Source organism: Cyrtonyx montezumae, unplaced genomic scaffold (assembly GCF_038088225.1).
Source record: "Cyrtonyx montezumae isolate F1298 unplaced genomic scaffold, pur_monq_1.0 scaffold_13, whole genome shotgun sequence".
Classification (NCBI taxonomy): domain Eukaryota; kingdom Metazoa; phylum Chordata; class Aves; order Galliformes; family Odontophoridae; genus Cyrtonyx; species Cyrtonyx montezumae.
In genome coordinates this window covers 32,019,023-32,045,800 of record NW_027071859.1, presented here as the reverse complement: position 1 = coordinate 32,045,800, position 26,778 = coordinate 32,019,023, and the positions used below count along the sequence as shown (strand labels likewise).

Sequence of the window (26,778 nt, the reverse complement as noted above, 5' to 3'; positions counted from 1 at the left end):
ACTTGGCACCAGGAAATTTCTTTAGAACGTACATAATTTAGTGCATAATTTCATGGCAAACTGGAGGTTAAGAACCCAGGGCTGCAAGATGCTGAGTCTCTCCACTCACAAAGAGAGTCCAGACCTCTCAGTGTCAGTGCCACCTAAATGTACTTGGTATACAGTAATGCTTCCGAGCAGAAATTCCCCCAACATCTCTAAAAATATCAAAACCCTCAATTTCTACAATGGGAAATGTTATTCATAGGAGCCACAGTTATAAAATTAAAGGGAAACTACAGCTGTACAGAACACTAGAAGCTTTGGGACAAAGATGTGCCATCTCCAAGAATTGAAAAACATTTCAGAGTGCAATAGGTCTAATAAGCCATACAGCCATCAAGAAAAATGTTGGACTTTTGATGTCTTTTCAAGTGTTAATATTTTTATATGTTAAAACAGTTCAAATTCTTCCTGTAAATTTCTTGTCTCAGTTTTCTCAAATTGGGGAAGGGCTGGTAAACACAGTGGAGTTTCTGTTCTCCAGAAAAATCGGACATTTCAAACAACTTTTTTTTGTTTCTACAGGACTGAAATTTCAATCTGTGTGAAACTTTTTGCAATAAAAGAGTTCATCAGTAAAAAATAACACTGAGGCTTTGGACATACCAACAGCTTCCATCAAAATTAATTGTGCAGTAATCAATCTGCGTTCATTTAAATATGCACTAACATGCTGAATCATGATTTTCTGCCCTGTTAAGAACTGCTTACAGCTGCAAAGTGTTTTTGAGGCATTAGGAAGAATGTATAAGATTTCAATTTATATTAGACTATGATGCCTATTTTCTTTGAACAAGCTTATTTTGAAGTCTGGAACACAGAACTTCAACGTGTGTATTAGAGTCTTCGTTTGCAAATGCTGACTGAATTTTGGATGTGAGAAATCCTGCAACTAATATTGACAAATTGTGTTTGAGGGTGTAGAATACTTTGCAAAAAAGAAACTTCACAATCAGGTAATTTTTTCTTTGAACTGTACTGCCTCCATTATGTACCTACCAGTAAGAGATCAGGTCCCTTCCTACCTAAAGATGAGATCTTTGTCAACAAATTCATAAAATGCAAGGAACCTCTTGCAAAAGAAATAAGGAGCTTTACTCCCATTTCTCCACAGAAGGAAGAGACCTCATCTTTGGGTTGAGCTAACACAAGTGCTGGCATCAGCTTGCCTTTTATCTAGACATGCCCAACAGACAGGTACTGGCTATAGTAGCACTGAAAGATAATAAATATTTTCTCATCTGTAACCCTAAAAGCATTTAACCTGCTCACCTGTGTGAGTGTCCAGGATTTAAGAGGTGATACATGCACAATGTCCCTTTGACATCAGCCTTAAATAAAATTGTTAAAAGAACAGTTTATGTGGAAAAACTTTAATAGTAAAGAATGTTCTATGCATTTGATAGTTTGAAATAACAATTTGATTGTTTTGCACAGCCAAGTTAGAATTTTTCAGTTAATTTACCCCTCCAAAAAAGGCTTCACTCTTTAGTCCAGTTTGCTCTTTTCATTCATGAAGCTGTTTATCTGCCAGTTTGATCTTTGCATCCTTTGCTTGTCTTTTGATTAGGAAGACTATTAATCTCTTGACTTGAAGAGGAATTAACAGTCATAGCTTTGACCTGCACAAACTCTTAACCCCGTTGCTCATATCCTAGAGTTGGCTCCCACACACATAAATGGCTTTGCCTAGCTGAAGAACTATCAGTGCCAGTGAACTTTAATTAAAGAACAACAGCCCTGTAATGGCTGGAAAGAATGCTTCATGAAGGAATCTTGTAACATGCTACAAAATTACCACAGTTTGTCCTCGAGCAAGAGGCTGCACAAAACCAGACTGAGCCAAGGACATTCCATGGCGGCTTCCGGCATATAACTGTGGCAACGAATAGAGAGCCCAGTGTGCAAGGGCTGTGGGCAGCCGGGCATGATGTGTGCCAAGCAGGCTCCATCCGTTCTGCCCTTGTGCAGCACATCCTGCCTGCTCCTGTCTTTGCAATGCTACACATGGCACCAGACAAGCTGTCCCAGGATGCCAAACTCATTTCCTTGCATAAGCATGCAGAGCTAACACCTATTCAGCCTCAGAAGACTAAAATTTATGAACGTGTATACGAATGGCTGAAGAGCAGCCCTGCAGAAGGGGATCTTTACTGTGTACCATTTTGGGGGCTAAAATAAAAAAGGACATAAAACTATTAGTGTGTCCAAAGGACAGCTGCAAAAATGGGGAAGGATCTAGAGGACAAGATGTCTGAGCAACAACCTAGGTCCCTGGGTTTGTTCAGCCCAAAGCAGAGGAGGCTTGAGAGGAGGCATCATGGCAGCCTGCAGCTCCTTGCAGGGAGTAGGTGGACAGTGCTGAGCAATAGGGCCTGAGGGAACATCATGGAGCTGTGTTCGGGAGGGTCAGGTGGGGGGGTTAGGAATAAGTTCTTCACCAGAGAGCAGTGGGCATGGAACAGGCTGCACAGGGCAGCAGTCTTGGCACTGACCTGCCAGAGCTCAATGAGTTTTTGGACAATGCTCTCAAGCACAGGGTTTGAATTTTGGGTGATGCTGTGTGGAGCTGGGAGCTGGACTCCATGACACTTGTGGGTCCCTTCCAGCTTGTGATATTCTGTGATTCTATATCCCTTGATAATATCCTAGTACTACCAGGCTGGTTGACTATTTGGTAAGTTTGTTACTTATCAGTTTTCAACTGAAGTTTTTGACCCGAAGATTTTTCCAGTTCTACAACACTGAAGAACTGAAAAAAGAATTTATGCATTTTTCTAAAACACAGAAATCAGATTTCTGATCTCCAACCTGACGGAGGCTGAACAAGCTCTTCAGCTTATTTGTTTTATCTTGCACATGGGCAGCTCTCCCCTGCAATGAGAAGTGGTCTGTATTTATATTTTCCTAATTGAAGCTGATGTACTGTTTTCTTCAGTGGTGCTGGTTTTGGAAACTGCTTTCAGATGACAACAAACATCAGTCAGCAGTCATACTGATTGTACAATCTGTCTGAGCATATGTGCAAGGACTAAACACTAGATACAAGAGAGAAATTATCTTACTAATTTTCAGAGATCTGTAAAAATAATAGCAAAGGATGTCATTATATGCAAGATCCTGTGAGAGCCAATGAAGGTGTTGAATCAGGGAATTGCTGTAGCTGGAGTGAGTTGTCAAAAGGGATGGCAAAACACTTGCAACACATTTGTTAAGTTTGTAAGTTACATTGTGGAAACAAAAATGTCTAGTAGCAAAGACATGGAATTGAACAGGCTTGGTGCTTTTGTGGATCTAGGACAGATTCTGAATCATAAACCTCAAGGAAGAAAAAGTGCAAGATTTAAACATTGAAAGATTCAGAAATCATATGCAACTGAAGGACATGGATTACTGAAAGGGAAAATGCTGTAGTCTAAACTAATGTTTTAAATAGTTGGAAGGAGAAGATCAAGGACTTGTATATGTTTTGGCATACTGAATTTTGGAAAGCAGCACGTTATCTGAATATCAGCTCGTCATCACATCTGAAATGATGAACTCAGTGTTCCCTGAGAGGGATTCGTGAAACATGATGAGAAAATGGCTTTTTTAATGTCAGGCCCCTGTAAAGATATAAAGGAACAAGAGAAAAGAACTAAATAAAGCCATAAAAAGATATTTTTGAAACATGACTTTCCAGGTTAAACTTTCACTTTTTCACTTGGAAACAATATGCTTCTTTTGATGCTAGGATATCCATTTTCCTTGACACAAAAGGCTGTTTCTTTAATCTCTTTGTTGCATTTCTTCAGTCTTTCTGTAGAGATGGATAAATGGATATGCATTTCATATGCTTGGGTTAATCCTCAAACACTGTATTGTTGTCCTCCTTTTTAATATAGAATGTACTAGTATAACTTGTTCCTGTAATAGTTCAAATAGTTATTTTTTTAACAGGCATTGCTGAAAGATCCTTTGTATATTGGGCTGAGACATAAGAGAATCAGAGGTCAAGCTTATGATGATCTTCTTGACGAATTCATGGAAGCTGTGACTTCAAGGTATGTGATATATTTGTGCTATTCATTGGCGAATTCCATTGTGAAATTTATCTTGGGAGAAATAAATGTCCTGAGCTATGTAAGGAAGAAAGAGTGATGAGATCACAGTTGCTAGGTTCTTGATTTTTTTTGGAGGGTTTGGTGCACATTATATTGTATAAGATGATCAACTGTCTCTAACTTGCCTTAAATACTGCTGTTTTATGAATTCACTGCATGGGTACATGAGTACTAAAACTCATCTTGAGTTGAACTAACTTTTCAAACTATTTTTTTGAGATTTCAATCTGACTTCATGTGTGAGGTATCAGCATCATACATGGAAAAATGCTGTTTTTGCAGCCTGCTTGCCATCATTTTTAAATCTCCCTTTTCATGAAGTTTTAGGGTTTAGGCTTGCACTCTGGACTGACTCCTTCTGTATTAAAAACAAGAGTTACAACAACAAAACAGGAAAAGGAAAAGAAACCCACTCTAGTCTCTGTCCCAACCCAAACAAAAGCAGGATCAACCTTCTAATGTTTTGCTTTTAAATACCATGTTATAGACCTATTCCAAATTAGCTCTTTTTCTTGTTTCCTTCTCTACTATACAGAAAGTAGTTAGATTTATTATTAGAATATGATACATAAGATAGTATGTCCTATGTCAGAAGACACATTCGCTCACATTTTTGTTTTTCATTAACATATTCGGAGTTCTCACCCTGCATTCAGTATGTGTACATTAAATAATTTAAAAACCAGAATCCTTAGCAGAACACACTCCCCAGGTCTGCAATAAACTGTACACCCAGGACTGAGCTGTGGGCCCAGGAAATTCTACCAGCTCCTCAGTCTCAAGTTTTCTCCCTTGGTGTGGACAGGTTCACTCTTCTCTGGGTGGAGAACTGGCTGGAGGGCCGTGCCCAGAGGGTAGTGGTTAATGGAGTTAAGTCCAGCTGGCGTCCTGTAACGAGTGGTGTCCCCCAAGGGTCAGTTTTGGGGCCCATCTTGTTTAATATCTTTATTGATGACCTAGACGAGGGAATTGAGTGTACCCTCAGTAAGTTTGCAGATGACACAAAGCTGGGAGGATGTGTCAAACTGCCTGAGGGTAGGGAGGCCCTTCAGAGGGATTTGGATAGGCTGAACAGCTGGGCTGAGCTAAATGGGATGAGGTTCAATAAGACCAAGTGCCGGGTCCTGCACTTTGGCCACAATAACCCCATGCAATGCTATAGGCTCGGGGCAGAATGGCTTGAAGAATGTAAAGAGGAAAAGGACCTGGGGGTGTTGGTTGATGCTCGGCTCAACATGAGCCGGCAGTGTGCCCAGGTGGCCAAGAAGGCCAACAGCATCCTGGCCTGTATTAGAAATAGTGTAGCCAGCAGGAGCAGGGAGGTGATCATCCCCCTGTACTCAGCTCTGGTACGGCCGCACCTCGAGTACTGTGTTCAGTTTTGGGCCCCTCACTACAAGAAGGGAATTGAGGCCCTGGAGCGTGTTCAGAGAAGGGCAACAAAACTGGTGAGGGGTCTGGAGCACAAGTCTTATGAGGAGCGGCTGAGGGAGCTGGGATTGTTCAGTCTGGAGAAGAGGAGGCTCAGAGGAGACCTTATTGCACTCTACCACTTCCTGAAGGGGGGTTGTGGTGAGGAGGGGGTAGGCCTCTTCTCCCTGATAAGTAATGACAGGACGAGGGGGAATGGCCACAAGTTGCACCGGGGAAGATTTAGATTAGACCTGAGGAAACATTTTTTTTCTGAAAGAGTGGTCAGGCACTGGAATGGCCTGCCTAGGGAGGTGGTTGAGGCACCATCCCTAGCGCTGTTCAAGAAGCGTTTAGGTGAGGTGCTAAAGGATTTAATTTAGTAGTTGGGTAGAGATAGTGATAGGAGGATGGTTGGACTAGATGATCTTATAGGTCCTTTCCAACCTTATGAACTTATGAACTTTTGTCACATGCATGTTTTTATTCCATGCTGGGACCTCAGCTGGTTGGGTACAACATCTATTCTTCCAGCCTTGGATCGTGTGTGAAAGAAACTTGGGCAGAAGAGTAGTCTTAATTCCCATACTTGAAACACTAGTTTCTTTACATGTTGCTATACTCTTACTCATCACCCTCACTTATCCAACAGTCCCTTGTTCTTACTTTGTCTACAGTTGCTAATTTGGCTCTGCACTGCAATGTGTTTGTTCTTCTTTTGAGTATTCTCTTTCAGATAAAATTCATGCATTTCTAGAAGATTTGGAACATTATAAATTGGTCTATGGACCAACTTTTGAAAATTTCTAATTTAATGCATTCCCTAACTTATCCCTTCTTTAAAATGAACCATAGCTAATTTTAAATCATTTTAATCATATACTAAAGGAAAGCATCAAGGTCAAGCGGAATACTATTTCGGTGATGTTTGATGGTCTGGTTGATTTGTTCTTTTGTTCTTTTTACTCAAAAATCTTTAAAACTGTAATTTTGAGTAATTTTTAGCAATTTATGTTAGCTTGACCTTCTGAAAGATCACTTTGTTCTCAGCTAAATCTGTCATGGCCTACAACAGTGTCCTTTATTTCATGTTTGAAATGGAGCACTTAAAATTCAAAGGTTTCAGTTGTTTTGGCTGTATTATGACATCCAGTTATGATACTCATTTGCTAAGATGAAGGGAGAAGTGATGTAGCTAGTATAAAGTCAAGTCCATTTGTTCAGTGATTTAATATATTCTAAATCAAAATTTTTATTCAGATTGTCACTGGCAGACTTGGGGCTTGCAGTTGGTTCTAATGTTGTGGGTCATACTACTTAAGGTACTGGTTGTGATTTGCTTTACTATGTATTATGTTCTCTTGCTGCCATTGCAGTGATTTAGGTAATTGTATACTTTGCTCATCTTTTCCTTATGAATGTTTCTCTTATATTTATTCTCTTTTCACTTCTCTTAGCCTTCTGCTGGATGTTTCACAGAGGCATATTTGCTTTACAAGTCTTATATTCTTGTTTGGCCTGTTACATTTTAGGTTAGCCGTATTTATTGGCAGTTACTGCCACAGTACTCCAAAAGACATTTTCTTATTTAATATTGCCTAATCAATTCAGAGAATGGGAAAAGATCTGAAGAAATCTATTGTCATGTTTTCAGTTATTATGGAGTATTCACCTCCAAGGTATGCATAGCCAGGAAGCTCAAGGCTGTCATGTCTTCTCATTAATCTGAATTTACAGGCAAACTTTAAAGATGATGACAAATATTTTGAAGTCTAAAGACTGAAAGTTAGAAAACTATATTAAAGACTTTATTTTTAGATCCTTCTTACTCTCATAGTTCTCCAAAGAAACCAACTCTACAGAATGGAGGTCAGGTTTTAGCAGCTTTGTTGGGAACATGTGGAAGTAGGCAGCTGTACAGCAAAGTATAGTACTTTATATAGGCTTCTCATTGGCTTCCAAGAAATCTTTCTAGACACGTATATCATATTGACTGATTATTAATTTTTGAAAATCTCAATTGTTATAATCTCGTGCAGCATCATTTATAGTGAATCCTGTTGGAATGCTACTTTTACAGAGTAAATGTTATGGTATGTAATAAGGTGCTTTACAAAAAAACCTGTCATATGAAGGATGAATTTCATCAACTATAATATTTTCCCTTTCTCTCTCAGCCTTCTCTATTCACCCCCAAAAACTCCTTATGTAAGTCAAAATCATTTTTTAATGAGTCTTTATTAAAAATAATAATAATAAAAAAAAGCACGCAGAGAAAGACTTAAAACATCCATTAATACAAGATTTTGGTACATTATTCACTGTATTATCATAGCAGAATGAAACTAGTACAATGTGATTTTTCCCATATGTGAGAAGGCACAAGCATATGGAAAGTATCTGGATTTCTTCTGGCATAAAGTCAGTGAACAGCTTTTATTTATTTACCTATGTCCGGATCTGTCTATTTCTGTATTACTGTTGCCATCAGCTGCCTTTGCTGTGGACAGGTGCTGTAATTTCTGTGGACATTACCAAGTTTTTCTTGCTTTTTTGTGTTGACACGGTAGTTTAAAGGTACAGGGATATACAAAGTAGAAGGAGTGTTCTTTAACATGGGAAAAAAACAGTGAGATATCTTCAGCACTGAATAGCATAAATCAAACAGTAAAACCTATTCATAAATGTTTGTTCTGTTCTACCCTATGGAGAAATGGGTGATATAACATTTTATACAGTAGCAAATTTTTCCAAATGTTGAGTTTTTCCTAAATATCTGTGTTTACAGAGGAAATTCTGAGAAGGGAGATTCCTAAACAGGGCTCTGGTAGCTGGGGTTGATCCACCAAGACTTCTTATAAAACCAGAAGAAATAACTCAAACTTTTTATTCCAGTTTCCATTTCTTTCCTACTTTTGCTTGCAATGATGTATTCGTTTACAGCAGTAAAGAGATTCTGGAAACACTTCAGGAAGAAATATGTAGACTAGAGATAGAACAAGAAATGAGGGAAGAACAGAAAAACATCTTTTTATTAAAATGGACTTTACCTATCTGATGGAAAAAGTGGATTTTTTCCTTTTTCTGAAAGAGACTTCCTTTTAACAAATCTGATAAAGATAACTTCAGCTAAAACTCCTCTGAAAAAGACCAGAGCAGGGAAGAATAGCATGCTACCAGCTTGCTTTCTGCTGTATCCAATGAAAGTCACTGTGCACTGGGGAAGAAAGTGTGCACAGATCAGAGGCACAAGGCTGACTTGTACCTGTGTCTGTGAACAGGGAGGGAAATGAGAAGTAATCTCATGTAACTCTGGCAGGTAATACTGCAGTCCCAAAGTGTTGCACAGAACTCCTTTTTCTGTTATAAGCTAAAATTTGTGGATTTATGATGTGGAAAAGCAACCCTCTATCACTGAAATTGTCTTTGATATGCATGATGTCTTTCGTATTCATGCACTTTTCAATTTCAGTTCAAGGTACAATAGTTGTGAACCTTTGAAAAGTAATATCGTGTATCATTTATGTTCCATTCTGTAATCACATTTTAATTAAATCCTTCCCCACTCCTTTTATATGCTGTGCTTTTCTTAAACTTGTGGTGTGCAAACCAAGCTGCTGACAATTGTAATTCGGTATGTACTGTCCTAAATAATCATGATGTTGTCATTATTACTCATTTGCAAGATTACATTATTCACAGATGGTAACAGTGCTTCATTTCACACGATGTGTTACTTTAAAACATTGCTTTACGGCAAGTAAGGTTATCCGACTTTGAAAACAACTGTTATCAATCATGAAAAGAAAATTACACAAATACTTATTTCACTCCAAAAGTAATGCCTCCTGTTCATATCCATAGAAACTACAACAAATAAAAAACCACAATTACACTGTTTGACAGAGTAAATTCTCAGCTACAAAACACTGTTTTTCAACATAGTCACTGTCATTAGCTATGCATTTAGCTAGAAATGACCAAGAAGCTGAATGACACGCTCATCAAAATCTTCATGGCCAACTGAAACATCTTTTCAGTGGCTCTTGCCACTGCTGAAACACACCACCCACCACCTCACTGTGCCCGCATCTGCTGTTGGGTCTCCATAAATGTTCTGCAAGCATCATGAAATGTCAATGGGTGTAAATTTTTACCACACAAAGGAATTCAATGAGACACTTTTGCTTCATCTGCACTTGCATGTCAGATGCCATGTGGTCAGACTGCCTCCTGCTTCCATCTGTGACTCAGCAACAAAATGTACCAGAATACTGGTGAGAAGATTCAACCTGTACTGCAATACCACCAACATCCACCTCTGATACCATGATCCAGCACAATAAAATAGGAGGCACTACTTTTGAAGCAGCCCTCATAATTTAATAGACTTTTATTTAGTAAATTACTTTGGAATATAATTAAATTTGTACATTATTAATTCAATATGGACATAATTTCTGGCAAGACAAAACACTGGCAAGAAATCAACACAAAAGGTGATTATAGCTGTGCATCATTATGGAACTTGTTGGACCATACATTGCTTGTAACAAATATTCATGCACAGATTGTTAGTACAAGGACATAGGCTCCTCTATCCTCTTGAGCGCTGTGGTGCTGCAAGGCTCAGACTTGCATTGTTCCTCTGTGTTTCTGTATTGTTCAAGTGACTGTTAGTGTAGAAACTAATACTGCAGCAACAACTGCCTCCCATGGCAGTCTTGGTGAAGATATTTCTATTTACAGATTTTGTCCTTCAGTGGGACTTGTTTCTTGGTGCCTTGTAGCCCTGCTCTCTTCCAGTTTTGCTAGTTCATTTGGTGGTTCAGTGCTCCAGGTTGGTTGGCTGGGTGGTAGTTGTCTGATACTGCAGAAATAAACCAACACAATCTTACCTTCTGCAGAAAGAGGTCTTGAATTTTCCTTTTTTTGTTTGTCTCTTTTTTAAATCCCTGTTTAAATCCATTTATGCCTTATCACAATCCATATCTAATATTCACATCCTACTTTCTTTATTGTCAATATAAACCATGAAATTTTGTCCTCTCTCTTATTTCTGGACTTAGAAGTGCTGAAATCTTTGGTTCATGATACTTGCTTATCTACCTTCATGTTTTTCTTTAAAACTCACTTGTGCTTTCACTAACTAGAAGATGAAAACAGCTTGCATGCGTTGCTGGATTGATTAGTGCCCTAGATAACTAATATCTATATCTTACTTTCAACACTATGTTTTCTATCCATCCTTCTCAATAACTTTTGTTTCTAGCACACGGGTGCTGTCACTTCTACAACTTAGCATAATGGGTTTCTGCTTGTATAAGCCTATTGTTTGGCTCTGTTGTATAAATAGTCAGTAACAACACATCTGCTGAAAATAAGTCCATGTCTCTTGTCACAGGAGAAGTGCTCATCATTTCCCAAATACCAATATTCTGTGCAGAAGCACTGAGTCTTCTTCCATCAGTGTCCTTGGCAAGAGAAGGGCCTATGCTTTGCCATCTGAAACCACAAACAACTTTCACGGTGATTTAAATTGTTCTGACTCATCATTTCCTTTCTCTTGCACACTCTTGAGAAATAATGACAGCATGCCACAGCAGTAATAAATAAACATAAATATTTCATAGTCTGGATTTAGGTGACAGTCAAAACAGCAGCAGCAGTGAATGCTGCTGGGAGTGCTTCACATAAGATGGAGAAGTGGAATGTGCTGCACTATTGTGATGCTGGAAAGGCCTCAGCAACCATTTTGTTTTCTCAAGGCTCACTTCATGGCAAAATACAAATGAATGTGAAGTCATATTAGGTTTTTCATTTTATACGTAGAGGTAATTTTTATCTCCCGTGACACAATTATACAGTCTTTCTGGTTCTCCTGTAATGCTGCTTGCTGTCAAATAATCTAGTTAGCTGTTCACATGAGATAAGTTTGCACAGTGCTACCTAATGACCAAGCTTCAAACCCTTCACAGTGGAAACTCAAGAAGATTTGCACTTGCAAGTATTACAGTTATTTTTTTGTCCTTTAAATAAATTGAAATTAAAGTAAGAATCATAGAATGATAGAATTGTTTGAGTTGGAAGGGACCTTTAAAGGTCATCTAGTCTTCACTTCCCTGCAGCATACGGGGGCATCCACACTTAGATCAGTTAGTAACTGTTAATGAACAGTATTCCAGTTCTAAAATAAAGTTTGTAAAAGATAGAGAATCTAAATCTTAGACCAGTGCTATCTGTTACTTGTGCGCTGTTCCTTCTTTCATGGAATTACCTTCTACCAGGCTTTTCCTAGGACCTTGCTTTACTCAGTTTACAGAACAGGCAGAGCACAAAGGAGCAGACTTGGAGCTGCATTGGCAGCTGTGCCTGTGGCATGAATCTTTGGGGGATTTTGTGTCTGGTAACTTTTGAACGCCTTAAAGACTTCTACATATGCATTTTGTGATTCATTGCTGTGGGCTAAATTAAATATGACTGCTGGAAATGACACAAATGCACGCTTTACAGGTTTTTCAGTCACAATTATTGGCATAAGGAAAAGTGAATCTGTCAGTGAGGTGAAATCATAGCAGGATAGACAGGGCTGTACTCACATCAAGATTATTTGTAGAAAGAGTGCTATTCATGTTTATAATGCAAGACCACAGAGAAATTCTTAGCAAAGATCAGTAGAAGAGACTTGAAGATATAAAACCTCATTCATCCAAGAAAGAAACCAAGAAGTTGTAAGACTGTCTGTCAAACAGTACTCAGGGAGAAGGCAATTGTTTTATTTTTGTGGTACTAAAGAGACAGAGTTGGAAGTATTTTTAGTATTTTTAATATGCTTCTTGTACTCAAACTGATTTTTGAGATTGGAATGGGATGTATTCATGTTCTAACAATGCTCAGCTATGTCCCGGACTCTCTCCCGTTAGTCAAAACCCAACAAGTGAAGAACACACTGTTCTCAGGCTTTTCTTCTCCAACTTATTTCAATAAGGGATTTTTAATGTGTAAAAGGCCTGGGTAATCTCAGTTACACTCCTTCCTCTTTTACCACTGCAGAAAGTAGTGGGCAGGATTCTCAATAGAAGTTCACTGGTGCAACTGTGTGGCCAATATTGATTTAGAGTGTTGATTTATTTGAGTAATTTGTGAGTAATACTTTAACATGCATGAAATTTGTTGTTAAAATAAAACTAATTGAAGTCAGTGACATGAAACAAATAGTAGTAGTAATAATTTGCTGATTTCCTGCTTGTGTATAAATTTCAATATTCAAAGTACAATTTTCACACAAGGAATGTTGGATTCTGAAAATCTGTAAATCCATAAGCATAATTTTGCAAGTACAATTTGTATAAAATTTCAGATATTACCTGTTTTCTGTCTTGCATTTAGAGCATACGAGAAAATGGAAATGCAAATGGTATTCAGATAATATAAAATGCCCCATTATCAACTGTGTCAAAATAACAGGCCGAGATGAGCCATGACAGAAAGACTGCTTTGCTTAATTTGTTCTCAACTGAGCCTGTAAACCTTCTCTTCCTGTGCTGATTCACCAAGTAAACCTGCATCTGTGCAGATGAGATAAATATAATAATGAACTTCTTGCAAAATCAGGAGTGTACAGTATCAGTGATCCTAACAGATTCTAGTGGGGAATTGGGGAAAGAAAAAATATTTCAACACTTTACATGTCTGATATCATGTTATGTCTAATATCATATTATTTTTTAAGCTTTAGGCAAGTAACTGTACTCCCAGATTACAGTATTCTGCTGTATTTACAAAATTTATTGATGTGTTCTTCTTGAGACTTGTGAGGCAAAGCACTTGCTAGAACCAAGATCTCACAAACAATGATTTTGTACAGTCTTCACAGAAAATTATAATGGAAACTTCAGTTATTTCCCTTTCCATCCTCTAATCTACATCCATAATTCACGTGTCCTTACAAACCAGTATAACTGACAGAAGAGTGGAGACATGGCACTTCTGAAAATTTGGACAATTTTCATTTAGTACTGAAGCTTGGATTTAAATCTGACTTGTGAAATACAAGTATTTAACTTTATCCTGAGATTACGGCCAAATTAGTTTTTTATCTGTGCAAACCCTGTGATAAGAACTGTCTGTCAGGGATTTGGAACTGGGATCAGAATACATGTCAGAGCTCAGCTGTGGAGTTTTGTGTGTTATCTACATCAGTAACTACGACCCTTTTAAAAATAATATAAAGTACCTTAAGTGAAGTTTCTTCTATATCAGGAACATCTTACTTATCAACTCTGTTGGGTTTTTTTTCAGTCTTATAAGCATTTCCATTGTTAATTAAAACATCCTCCACCCAATCTGCTTAAATATTTTGTAGTGGTGTTTAAGCCTTCTTACAGTTACGCTGCACTTAAAGAAGCTGCAGATTAATAATTTTTTCCTTTTCAAAGGTGGGTGGAAAGTGGGGCATTAGATAACTGAATTTAAATCAGATGTCCTCCTGTGCACAATCCAGTTTCCTAAATGTAGGGGTACATGGTTGTACCCTCTCTGGCTTCCAGCTGCTGGCCTTCTTTAGTCGTCACACATACTGAATACCAGCTGCCAGCTCTGTGCAGGTGCCATGGATACCCCATGGATACCTAAAAGGGCCCTGGATTTCTATGTTTAATATCTATAAACAAATCCCAGTGTTGATCTTGTAGGTCCTTTCCAACTGAATGTATCTATGAATCTATGAGGTTGAAGGCTTTCACATACCAGCCCTGAGTGTTGCATAGGTAGACTACTGGCAAGTAAAGGAGAATCCCAAATATCCTTTGAGGTATAGCCATCCACCCATACAGCTATCCCAAGCAAACTTCTAATTAGGATATAGTTCTAATAAAATTAAAGATTGCATGCAGTTTTTGCCATTGTTTTGAATACCGAGAACTACTCTCTCTAATTTTGCAGTCTCTCTGTACTTCTCTGCTTCCAACAAGGCATACTGAGAGCTTGCTTAATTGAAAGCAGATAAAGACTACTCCTTAGAATAGCAAGATAAAACAATTTATTTACCTTATGGATTCTCTTTTCATATTCTTTTTTATTTAACCTAGACGTAAGGAGACAGTATTTGATATCCACTATATTCTTGATACTTTTTGGAAATTCCAGATGCACATCTTCCTTCTGCATTAGCAATCACTACTGTTTATACACCACTGTAAAAAATATTAGCCTGGAAATGGCTGAAAAATGCAATATGACACTTCAGACCCACTACCATATGTAAGCGAAGTTAGCTGACATGTTGACGCCCACAGTTGTGCCAGTGCTAACAAATCCCAAATAAATGATGGAATATGTTTAGCTCATGCATCTAATTACCAAAGTACTTTGTAATTTTAGTGTGAGTTTAAATTAATAACTGGATTACTGGCATTAGAAGGTTGTTGATCGTGTCCTCAGAAGCAGATAAACTGGTGGGTTATCTTATCTAAAATGAGGGTGCATACAAAAGGAAAAGGAAATACATTTTGAAAGTCAGACTTGAGTTTTAGTGATTCAGAGATCTTCTTCTCCTAATCCCTTACTCCTTTAGATTTTGGTAAGGTTTGAATAATAAGAAGGAAGAATTTCTTCTGCTACCCATATACTGGCTCTCGCAGAAGGAAATTCTTTACAGTTTTATCTCCAGTACAGCATTACTTTGATACTTCTCTCTCTAAAAATGGGATTTAGCTTAGTACAAAACCAGAAAGTTATCTGTTTCCAACATTACACTTTGGAAACTGCAAGAGGTATATCACTTAATTGGCTAATTTTATTTCAGAATTTAGTGGATTTTAACATCAAAGTTGATCATTTTTCTAGTTGCTGTTTTGTAGCAAATCTGAATGGCTACTGGAAAGGGACTGCTGGCAGGATTTGCTGAAAATGAACTGTGCAGATTTTAATTAAAATGGAGTTAAACATAAATATACCAGTAGCATATACTAAAGCAAGCTAATTCTTTCTGGAAGACATACCCCTTGTGAATATCTAATTAAATGATGTTATACAATTTATTTTTTTAACATTACTCAGTAATTATCTTGTAAGTAATCCATATTGTTAAAAGTTAGTTAATTTTTTGTATGTGTTTGTTTCCTTTTATTTTAAATATCTCAGTGTAACAGATATTTGGCATCACTGCTCTTGCTCAGGATAGTGCTCTGATCTAGAAAACACACGTAAGAGGTATTTTTCATTTTAAAGTCATACGAATAGCAGTAAGTTTATTTGCGTCTATTATACAAACTAAAAGTTTGTAATAACAGTTACTAAGAACAGAAGAGTCTGCAACTTTGAAAAATGCAGGAAAAATACTTTTCTTTTAATAAGCAATTAGCTGATACACGTCATGAGATTCTGTGAAAGTTACATTTTTAAGCAGCTTATTTTTTTTTCCTGTGTGTCATCTGGATTTATAGTTCTATGCAGAAAATGTTTGAAGTGCAGATCTCTGAAATGCTGCAATTCTGACAGTAATCTTATCTCCCCTGTCAAAGCAGCTCCCTAGACTAGAATGCACAGGTAGGCATCCAGGTGGGTCTTGAATGTCTCCAGAGGAGGAGACTCCACCACCTCTCTGTGCAGCTGTGTCACTGCTCCATCACCCCCACTGTGAAGGTGAAGTCCACTTACTTGCATATATTCTTATTCTGCAACATTAACATTTTTATATTTGTTTAAGCTTCCTTAATTAGGCTCAGAATACAAAGCCCATCTTGTTAGAGGTTTTACCTTTGTCAGCCCTGGAGGAATCTAAATACTTATTAAGTCCATTTTTGTGGTTGGAAGCAACGAGCCAGACATTTAGAGATCTTTTTACAGTATTGAATTCTTATTAAAAAAACTTTGATTAATCTTTACTGCTGAAAAATTGATTATGATCTGAGCATACATTTGACTTCTGGAAAACTACATTTCTTCAGTTGCTTAACTGTACTCATTCCACTGAATTTATACTGGGGGGGTGGGGTGAGAGGCACAAAAGCAAATTAAATCAGTGATCCTTCACATCTATACAAGCTGTCTGAAGAATGTCATAGCATCTACAAAGAAGTGCTCTATTAAATCTGTTAATGTTTCAAATTTGTTTAAGTAAAAAAGATTTTTCAACTCAAGCCAGACTGCACGGTGTTAGGGTTTGTTTTCTTTTCTTTGCCAGAAAGTACAGAAGCCATAAGTTATATATGGAAAGTATTTTTAAAGAACAGCATTTTCAGGATAAGAGAACTGAGTGCAGCTGGTTTGGTATATTTTCCAATTCAGATTTCAGAATGGGAACCAGCTGCTCCTATTAAGCTCTTAGCTGAAATGCCAGCATGGGCTGATGGTTGTGAGATGGCCATTTTGAAATGGTACACGTGAGGAATAAAGGATGTGATCCCCACATCAGTTTCTGTTGCCAAATTTCTTCTTACAGTAACAGTACCACCTTCAAACAATCCAAACAACTGCAAAAAATTCAAAACAAAATGAAAAAAGAGAATCTTAGTATTTACAGTGCATCTTTAACAAGTTCTCACCTGAATTAATCAACATGCAGCTGTACTGTTTGACTGCCCTAGCAGATACCATCTAAGCAGATGGCTCCTGGTTGCTGGTCTCTGGAAACAGGAACTAGTACAGCTTTTCTTCCAGGCTGGATGCCTTCTTTTTGCTGTATAGGCAAGTATGCTTTGGTACACTAATGAAAATTTAGGCTGGGTGCGGTGTGCTGTTACTGCTAATTAATTAGGAGTGCGTGATTTATGGTTTGGTTTTTTTTTCAAATAAGGCTTGCATTTAACACAAATGTGATTGCAAATTAAGAAATATAGGCTGGACTGTTTGTAGAAGACAAACGTGAATGCAGAGAGCAGTGTATGCTTTGGGGCTTTGGGATTTTGATTTCGACAGTGGGGTTAAGCTTTTAGGTCTGAATGCAATTCCCATGTTTAGCAAGTATCACAAATAGTATTTAACCAATTTTTCCATAGTATTAAACACAAACTGTAATAAATCAGGAAATTTAAGAAATAGATTTGATCAACATAAAATTGTGTAGTGGTATTGCTTACTTTACTTGCAAGAAGCCTAATGAATGTTAGAGGGATAGATACACTGAATTTTGATAATGAACAATAGCAATATTTCAGCATATACAAAAGCAGTTTGCATATCATCTCTTTGAGTTTACTCAAGAAAAGCTTACTTTGAAGCTTTTTTCAGCTTCTATGTAGACTTCCAAGTTGTTGGGTTTTTTTCCACAAGAAAGAAATTGTCATACCATGTCCTGAAATTGTATTCCAAAATATTCCCGTTACACTCACTTGATAATAAAAACATCTTGTTATGCTATCTTTAGTTTTGATCCCAGTACACTCTCACTGAACAGAAGGCATCTTCTGCAAATATTCAGTTTTGCTAGAAGACCTAATATTGCCTACAAAGTATTGTACTGCTTATTCTAACTCTCTGACCATTTACTGTACTAAAAAATATCTAAATAGTGGAGTTTGTGATTGCAGCTACTGGTGTAAGAGCATGCTAGAGAGAAAACTTGAGTGCTGATGGCAAGAAAATGGCTCTGTTTCATAGGGCTCAAGTATTTGCACAGCACACTTTTATAATTTGCTGTTTAAACAGGTTTTTCAAGTCTGTATTTGGAAGATGAGGGTCAGAATGCTGGGAACAAGGAGTTAATATGCACTCTGGCAGTTGGAAAGGTTACTGGAGCTGTAGTGTTTTCTCAGTTGAGGCTTGTTGGCAGCAGGTTTAGCTTAATGAGCAGAGGCAATGTCAAATAACCACTTCACAGAACACAGGACAAAATAGATTCTTGTCAAAAAAAAAACATGGTCTTGGCTCAAAAGAAAACTGCTGCCTTGGTTTCAGCTTCAGCAACTACTGTGACACTGTACTATATAAAAGTTTTTTAATGTTATCTCATTTTCTGTCATATTGCCTTCTTTCTTTGTTAGAAATCTTACACCAATAGAAAAAGAAGGGAAAGTCCAAGTGATTCTTTTTGGCTGATAAAGAGCAATACAGCTCTTGAGGTAGGGGTTTTAAGTAATGAGCTGTGCCTTGGTATTTGTTTCACTGGAACTATTGCTTTCCTATAGTTTCCTATAGTTGCTTTAATGTTTAGTTTCACTGTCTCCCACAGTATTTTCCTGCGTAAAGAACTGCTGGAGGGTCAGGACCAGGCCCAGAGAGTGGTGGTTAATGAAGTTAAATCCAGCTGGTGTAAGAATACCTGGAATAGAAAGCAATTCCTTTTTTACTGTAATAATTTTCATTTTTCAAATATACTTTTTTCAGTATAATATTGAAAAAGCATAATTAAACTTTTAAAGACATAGGAAGCAGAAAACTAGCAAGCATACTATCCCCTTACCAGTTATGTTACGAACAGTAAATAGCTCTACACTACTGCTGAAGTTCAGAACAGAACTGGATGATACAAGAACAGACCTTGTGTAGATTGGTTTTTAGAAATGTGAAACATTTTATAAATGTGAAACAGTCCAAGAGAAAGGGAACAATCACGCTGTCTATGCATCATCTACAGCATTTCACAAGCATAACATTATGTGCAAATAGGCTGAGTAGTACCCAAGTTTTACATCACTGCATAAATGAGACCTTAGTGCTTTGAAACGCTTTTCTCCTTGTAAGAAACCTGTAACTTTTCATTGACTCTCTCATTTCACATTTTTGATGATTGAAATTTCTGTTCCTGCTTACCTCTGACAGCTGCCTTCTACTTGTAGTATCTCATCCTGCTGCTTTCTCTCCCCTGTGGACTTTTGTAAGCTCCAGCTTTTCTTCTTCCTTTACTGCTCACTTATCTATGAAGAGATTCATTTAATCCTATTCATACCTGTGTTTTTATATGCTGTTGTTCTTACATGAGATTAATGCTCTTCGTGGTGGGTCTTTCAGCCTTAGCTCCTTGGTTGGCTCTGTCAGAGCACATTGCAGATCCAACTCTTCCCAGGCCTGGATTTCCAGCAGCACTTAAGGCTCAGGGAGTATACCTTAAGATTACATACTACCATGACCCACAGGTGGTGAAGTCACTGTGAATATATTTAGAGACAAGAACTGGGGTGCATGTTAACAGCAAGGGTTTGCCTTGAAGCATTAAGTATGAAAAAAATCTCCAGTGACCTTCTTTTTGGAAGAATTTTAAAACTTTGGTTTGATCTCTTATTTTTTTTTCTTTTTTACAAATTTGATTCACTTTTTTGTACCGTTGACATTATATTTTCTGTATTACAGCTCTGTCATTTGATGTCTCTTGCTCCTTCATCATCTGTGTTAAGGGTAAAATCTCATCTCCATAAACATCTTCAAAGTTTTGTTTTCAGTTCCTGTTATTTTCCTTTTTATATGTTTGCTTCTATCCCACAATATATTTCAAGCTTCTTGCAATTTCATTCTCTCAAATCCAGCAAGATAAAAATGTTGTCATCCCTGTTTCACAGGGAAGAAGCAAGTGCCTTAGGGGTCTGTGGATTTCCAGTGATACTAAGGAAGCCTGGCAATTACATTTCAGAGTCTAGGGTTGCAGGCTACAGCTCTGTCACTATATAAAAGGGAGTTTGTGATGACAGCCCTCCTTTTCAGTCATGATCCATTTCACTTTGACCAGTCTAGGATCCCAACAGATATCCAGGGCCTGCTTCAGAATGTGTGACTGAAGTATGGTGTAGCTAACTTCACTTCTTCCATCAGTCCTGGTCCTACTAAAAACTTTTTTGACTGACATTTCTGAGTGCATCCCCTTCTATTTCTGTGTAAGTGTAACTTTTCATCTCGCATTTTTTGGGACCATGGCATCGCAAGTTCTATCTGCTTACCAGATCTAGTAAAATCCTCATGTTGCCAGCTCTGCCCCTCCAGCTGATTGCATGATGCATCACCTTTGTAGCTAAAGACACACCTTTTTACTTGCATTTTTTGTATGCAGAAATTCAACATTTATATGATATATTTACCGAATAAATGTATGACATATATATACCATTTAAATGGTATATATACCATTCAATTTTTTTTGACATCTCTATCTATCAATTATATCTAGTTCCAGTCCCCTTGCCTCATGTGGTGTTGCCAACCTCTAGATCAGGCTTCCCAGAATGCCATTCAATCTGACCTTGAGCATCTCCTAGGATGGGGCTATCCACAGCCTCTCTGTGCAGCCTGTTCCTCACCACATTCTCTGTGAAAAAGTTCCTTGACATCTAATCTAAAGCTCCCTTCCTTTAGTTTAAAACCATTCCCCCTATCCACCACTGTCCTCCTGTAGAAGAAGTTGATTTCCCTTGTTTAAAATTTCCCTATTTGTCATAATGTAAGTAAATTATATTAATTATTTCTCAGTCTAACTTGTGTATTCCTGCTTAAGGAAGGACATGGGTAGTACCATTTCCTTGAACCCTTATCCCTTGAAAGCAGAGATTTTTTGTCTTCTGCTACCATGAAACACAGTGGGGCATCGTTTCCTCCATGAGCTTCTGGAGTACAAAATTTTAGATAGTTTTTATAACTATTTTCATATATCATTTAATCATCTTGAACTTTGCATCTTAACTTTGTCTGAAAAGGGATGTAAGTGAAGAATTTAGTAACCTTGCTAAGTAATAAAGACTCAGCAAGATATTATCTTAATAGTCTCATTTTGAAGTGATTAATAAGTTGAATGTAAGAAAGGGGAGACAGTTTTTTGCCACAAACATCTGTTTATGATTTAAGCTCTGCAAAATATCAAAAAAAAAGATTGTGTGGTGAATACTGACTTTAGGACTTTTGCCACGTATCAAATTGTCCCCAAGGATGGCTCCTACACTGCTATTAATTTTGCTGGTATAATTCCAGAGCTGTCATACTTACTTTAAAACTGTTCTTATTCACATACTCTGTTACTAAACAAAAATAAAAAGGGAGGATGTGGGGATCATTTGTATGGTTGATTTATAATATTATTTGAAAATGAAATTATGGTCAAAGGCATATGGTCACTATCAGTGAAGTATGTTCTAAATAGATGTGAATGTATTTGAGAAAGTGATGCCTTGTTTTGCTTTTGTATGTGCATCTGCTGTTTTCTAATGGAAGATCTCACTTGTTCCATGTATCAGCCATCTTGTTTTTATAGCTGAGTTCCAGTCTCCTTTTTCACAGCTTGCAGTTAAATTTTCTCTAGTCAAACAATGGCATGCAGAGCTAATTTTGGATTTAAAGGGATCCAGTTGAAGGTTACATTCTGTGAAGGCATACTTCTGTAGCAATGTGTTTCTTTCTCCTTCCTGGCTGTTGACTTGGCCCAAATGGCAACACATCACGTGATCTTTGTCTTGGTTGGAAGAAGTACTTTTTAATTTGTACGGTGCAGTATGGCAAGGAGTTGTTCTCTATGTTAATGTAAATATGTGCTCTATAGTTGATTTGTAATATCGTGGTTTATCAAAGTCAGTTGTCTGCCTCACAGCCTCCCAGTATAAAGTTAACACTCCCCTACAGTGATGCCTACAGGATTGATGTTCAACTTTGAGCAAGGATTGCAAGAATCTCAGGAAAAAATATGAGTCTGGCATCTTAAATAAATAAATAAATAAATAAACTATTAAGAAGTTCTTTAAAGTACTTAGAAAATACAAAAATGGACAAGAGACAAGAGCTGAGAAGTGATGAGGTAATTTTGTAGTACTACAGTGAAAGCCATGGTGTCATTCCTCCTCCTGGAAAGAAGTTGCCTTTGGTCATGTGCATGATTTCAGAATTCTAGATTTTTTGCTGGAAAGCTAAGCCAAACTTTGAAATTGTTTAGCTGCAAAGTGTTACACTTCTGAGCCCAACTGGGCATATTGGCCAAGTGCATGTTAGTTTTCACAATGCTTCTAGCTTACATGAATGCAGGATAAAGAATATCTGGAAGTTGACAAATGAACTTCCAGAGTTGTTATTTGTAGGGTTTCTCTGTGCGGTGACTGTTAGACTTTATGTTCTGCAGTACCTCATTTCTGCAAGCCATTGAACACTGGCTTTGAGTGCAAAATCTGAGTTGTCTTCACTGCTGTGTTACAGAGGTATAGCTATTTTTGGAGCACTTTCCATCCTCCAGACTGCCCTTCCAGGAAGCTCATCACTCAAGACAGTCTATTCTCATTATGAATTCTTATCCCAGAAATGATATACTATGTATGAGTTTCAAAATCCTATTTTTTTTTTTTTTAGTATCTTAAACAAAGGGAGAGAAACTGAAAATATTTTGGATGTTCCAATGCTTTAAATATTTGGAGTTGAGTGGACACTTGATTATTTAGCTGAATCTTGTCAAGGTTTGAAGCCCTAACTGTCTATGCCAGAAAATGTAGACATTTTAAAAGACACGTGTGCATATATATGTATAAATTTATAAAACAATAATAGTTCCAGCAGTATGAAATTGGCTGTTGTCCTACTTTTCCAGTTAAAAATAATAGTGCTGGAGATATTGAGTGGAATCTCATGGCATTAAAACTGTTTTACCAGATCACTGCTAGATGCTTTACTTATTTAGCAGTCTTTCAGCATTTCCAAAAGCTTGTTATTCCCATCTCTAGGGAAGTGCCTTTGCAGACAGCTACAGTTATTGTACATCTTCCCTGGCCTTCTTTAGGGAAGTTGAGGGAGGGAAGCAATGTGATGGGTATGTGTTTCCTGACCAAAAATCCATCCCAGTATCTTCTGAGTATTTGGATGAGAAGCTGAATGAATTTATAAAAAAAGAAAAGCAACTGATTACAGTAGCTAATGTCTTAGTACTTGTGATCTTGCTCTCTAAATCATGTAAGGGAGAGATGCAGAATGAGGGAAGACTTTCTTGTGCTAATAGAGTCAAACTGAGAAGTTTACAGGCCTAATCTCAGTTCACCATCTGATCCTGATTTTCAGTGAAGTTTAGTTTATTATTGCCTGATAGAGCTCTGAGAGCAGATTAAAACAAAAATGAACTGACTGTGTTTCTGCCAAGAAGAAATGTTCCTAAATTCTCAAGTAGTTTCCTTCACAGCTCTGAAGGAGAATATTCATAGTATTGTAAACTATTATTGTGAGCAGATTATTTGTATGTCTTCCTGTTTGGTGGTCATGATTTCATTCATGGGATATGCCATCACTCAAGTGGCAGCTTTCCCACAGCCTCTGAAAAGTACATCTTGCAAATTAAACTTTTAATTAATATGTATCAAATCTTCTGCTAGTTATTAAAATTTTGCAAGGACAAATATTGAAAATACAGAGATGATGGACAGCCTGACTTTCCAGTTTGCTGCTGTGTGTGTTTTCCTTTTCACCTTTTGAATTGGAAATATTAATTGTAAAGCAAAATACTCAGTTCCAAAGCACAATAATTATTGTGCCTATCTTATTTTTTAGTCAGCTTCTTCTTCTGTCGCTTTTTGGAAGCAATAGTCTCATTACCTTCTGAACTGCTTAAACATGATTCAGTATGATAAGTGCTTCTGAAATAGTGTGTATAGACAATGAGAACGACATTTGCTATTTTCTTTTTACAGGAGTTCTTGCCAGTATGTGCAAACCTCATGATGTAATCACTCTGAATCTTTTTTATATTTTTATTGATTAAATTCTAACAGCAAATAGAAGTGGTAATCGAGATTTCCATCAGTCTTTAATTCAGAAAATTATGGAATTTGGAGACTTAGGGACAACAAAAAACAAACAAACAAAATCATAGATTACAGTAAAAAAAAATTACATCAATAAGTAATTTTTCATTAAGGGAGTCCAGATGATCTTCTTTGGTAGTACCTGCTGGTCTATGCAGGAAGAGCAGCATCTGGTAGCATAATTCTGAGAATAGTCATTATATTATAGACAATGTGAATTCATTGCACTGCAACCAGAGAGTGAGGGGTGGATTCTGGGGGGGGCACTTCAGATGAATGTGAAACAATGAATATTTAAAGTAAGTATTTAGAAATTGGATACTGTGTAAGTTGGAAACACTATTAATTCCGTTATAACTCACATTTCTTCATGAGGCTTCTTCCCTTACAATTTTTTTTTCCCAGGAAGGTAATATGCATACATGTATTTACTTCTTAATGGCTAGAAGAAAAACTATTGCATCATCTTTCATGTACTTCTTCCCTGTATTTCAATAAAAGTACATATTTTGAGAGTCACCCAGTGTTACTGTTGCAGATGGAGTAGGGTGTGCAGGCTCACTTGCTCACAAGCTGTTGTGTCACACAGTGGTTTTGTGAGGTTTTGTGAACTCAGTGTCATTCCAGCTTGTAATGGTTTGATGGCCTTTAAAAATGTCATGTATATTACACATGTGACAAGGATATGCGTATATATTCTATGAAGTCTACGTGCTACAGTCATATCCAAGGATTCTGGTATATATGTGTCATTTGTTTCTAAACAGCTTGAAAAATAGTCAGAGAAAGAAATACATAATCATTGGTGTGATGCCTCTGTGATCTAAAATAACACATCAAATGTCAGTACTTAGTTCATTCTGTAACAGAAACTGGGAGACCACATGGTACATGTCTGAGCTTTCATGGCAAAGGCCTAAAAGATAAAATGTGGTTCACCAGGGGTTTATAAACAGATCTGAGAAGTGTGCAACAACTCCCTTTTCTCACCTACTCCCCAATTATAAGAGTTGCAATTTTATGCATTACTTTTCTGAGATCTCTGATATAATCCCCGGTATTTTGACTCTTCAAAGAGACTAATGGGAGAAGTCATCTCAAACATCTAGCCACCTGTTTAATATGTAAAAAGAGAGGTAGAGCGCTCCTGGGACCTTAATTAAGTCTCCAATTAACCTTTTTTCCAGTCATTGTTAATAAATATTTGAATATAAGTTTAACAGGGAGGCAGTTTGGACTGAAAAGTTTGAAACTGCTCCAAAGGAAAGTTTTCAGAAAGCTCAGTTCATGATGATATAACACAACCCTAGCCACTAGCACAGGCAACAGTAATGTGTCCAGTATAGGTCGGCTGTAAGCACTGCCAGTTTTTCAATGTTAAATGCAATGCTCATACTTTCACTTTATCTCTAGGGATTTCAGAACACTCCTGTTTCTGCAATGAAAGCAAGAGTGGCTATTATTTCTTTATGATGACTTCTGGAAAATGCATTACTCTTATAAATATTCCATTCTACTGAGCTTTAGTATTCCAATTCCATGGCAAAGTTTATAAACATTCCTCCAACTTTTCCCAAGTATAAATTCAATCAGAGATGATTTTGATGTTAGTATGTGAAGACTTGACTTTATTTAAATATTAATGGTGGTCACAACTTTTGCACTATTTGAAAGCCATGAAAAGGGTTTTTGTTAGTCTTTGAGGGTTTACTTTGTGTGAAGTTTGGAGTATCACAATGCATATAATCCACTGTATTAAATTTGTAGGAAAAAATGAATATAGTTGGTAGTAAAAAGAAAAAAATGTGTGTTTCTGCTGAAATCTGGCTTATAATTTCAAAGCAGTTAATTACTGAAACACTTTGAAAAAGTCTTCTCCCATGTCTTTTTAGTGTTAGACTTTTTCCTTGCCTTTACAGATATAGTGCTCAGTCTCATCAGTAAATACTTTTATTTAGTTCAGAGACTTACTGCTAATTCAATTTTCCATGCTCACTGCTCTACCATATTTTTTTTTCTGTGAACTTCGTGGTTATTTCCTTACCCGTAGTAACTGGAGAGTCATCCAACATAGATGAAAGCAGACAGTAACCAAGGGGCTGCAACTTGGTCTTGTAATGGTGGTGGGATTGCTCAGAATACCATGGATGCCAATGGAGCACAAAAACACTTCACATTAGAGTGAGAAGTGCTCAGGTTTTAGACCAACCATAACAAGTTAAAGAGAATTTTCCTTAGAGCCAACTACATAGAGCTCACGGAACTCTTCTGAACTTCTATTCGTTTCTGTCATCTTTCACACAACACTGACATACTTCAACTTTCTAGTGGCAGCTGCTTGAGATGAAACATAATTTTTTTAACTTATGTTGCTCTTTCATTTGTGAAGTTTGTTTAATTTCTGCTGTGGTTTAATTTCTGCTGAATCAGCAATTGCTTTGCTGGCTTTGTCCTTCAAAATTACATTGCACTAGCCAGTGCCATTTAATTAGCTAGAAAATTAAATTGCAGTATTGCTAATTAAAAAAAAAAAACAA

At 37.2% G+C, this 26,778-nt stretch overlaps 1 protein-coding gene across 1 annotated transcript in view; it reads left to right on the top strand.

The window, feature by feature from the left end:
- Positions 1-26,778, top strand: part of ME1 (malic enzyme 1) — a 157,437-nt gene that overhangs the window by 83,372 nt on the left and 47,287 nt on the right. The window contains exon 6 of the mRNA XM_065730953.1: positions 3,982-4,085. Within this exon, the coding sequence (XP_065587025.1) occupies positions 3,982-4,085 (104 nt within the window). The remainder of the gene's footprint in view (positions 1-3,981; positions 4,086-26,778) is intronic.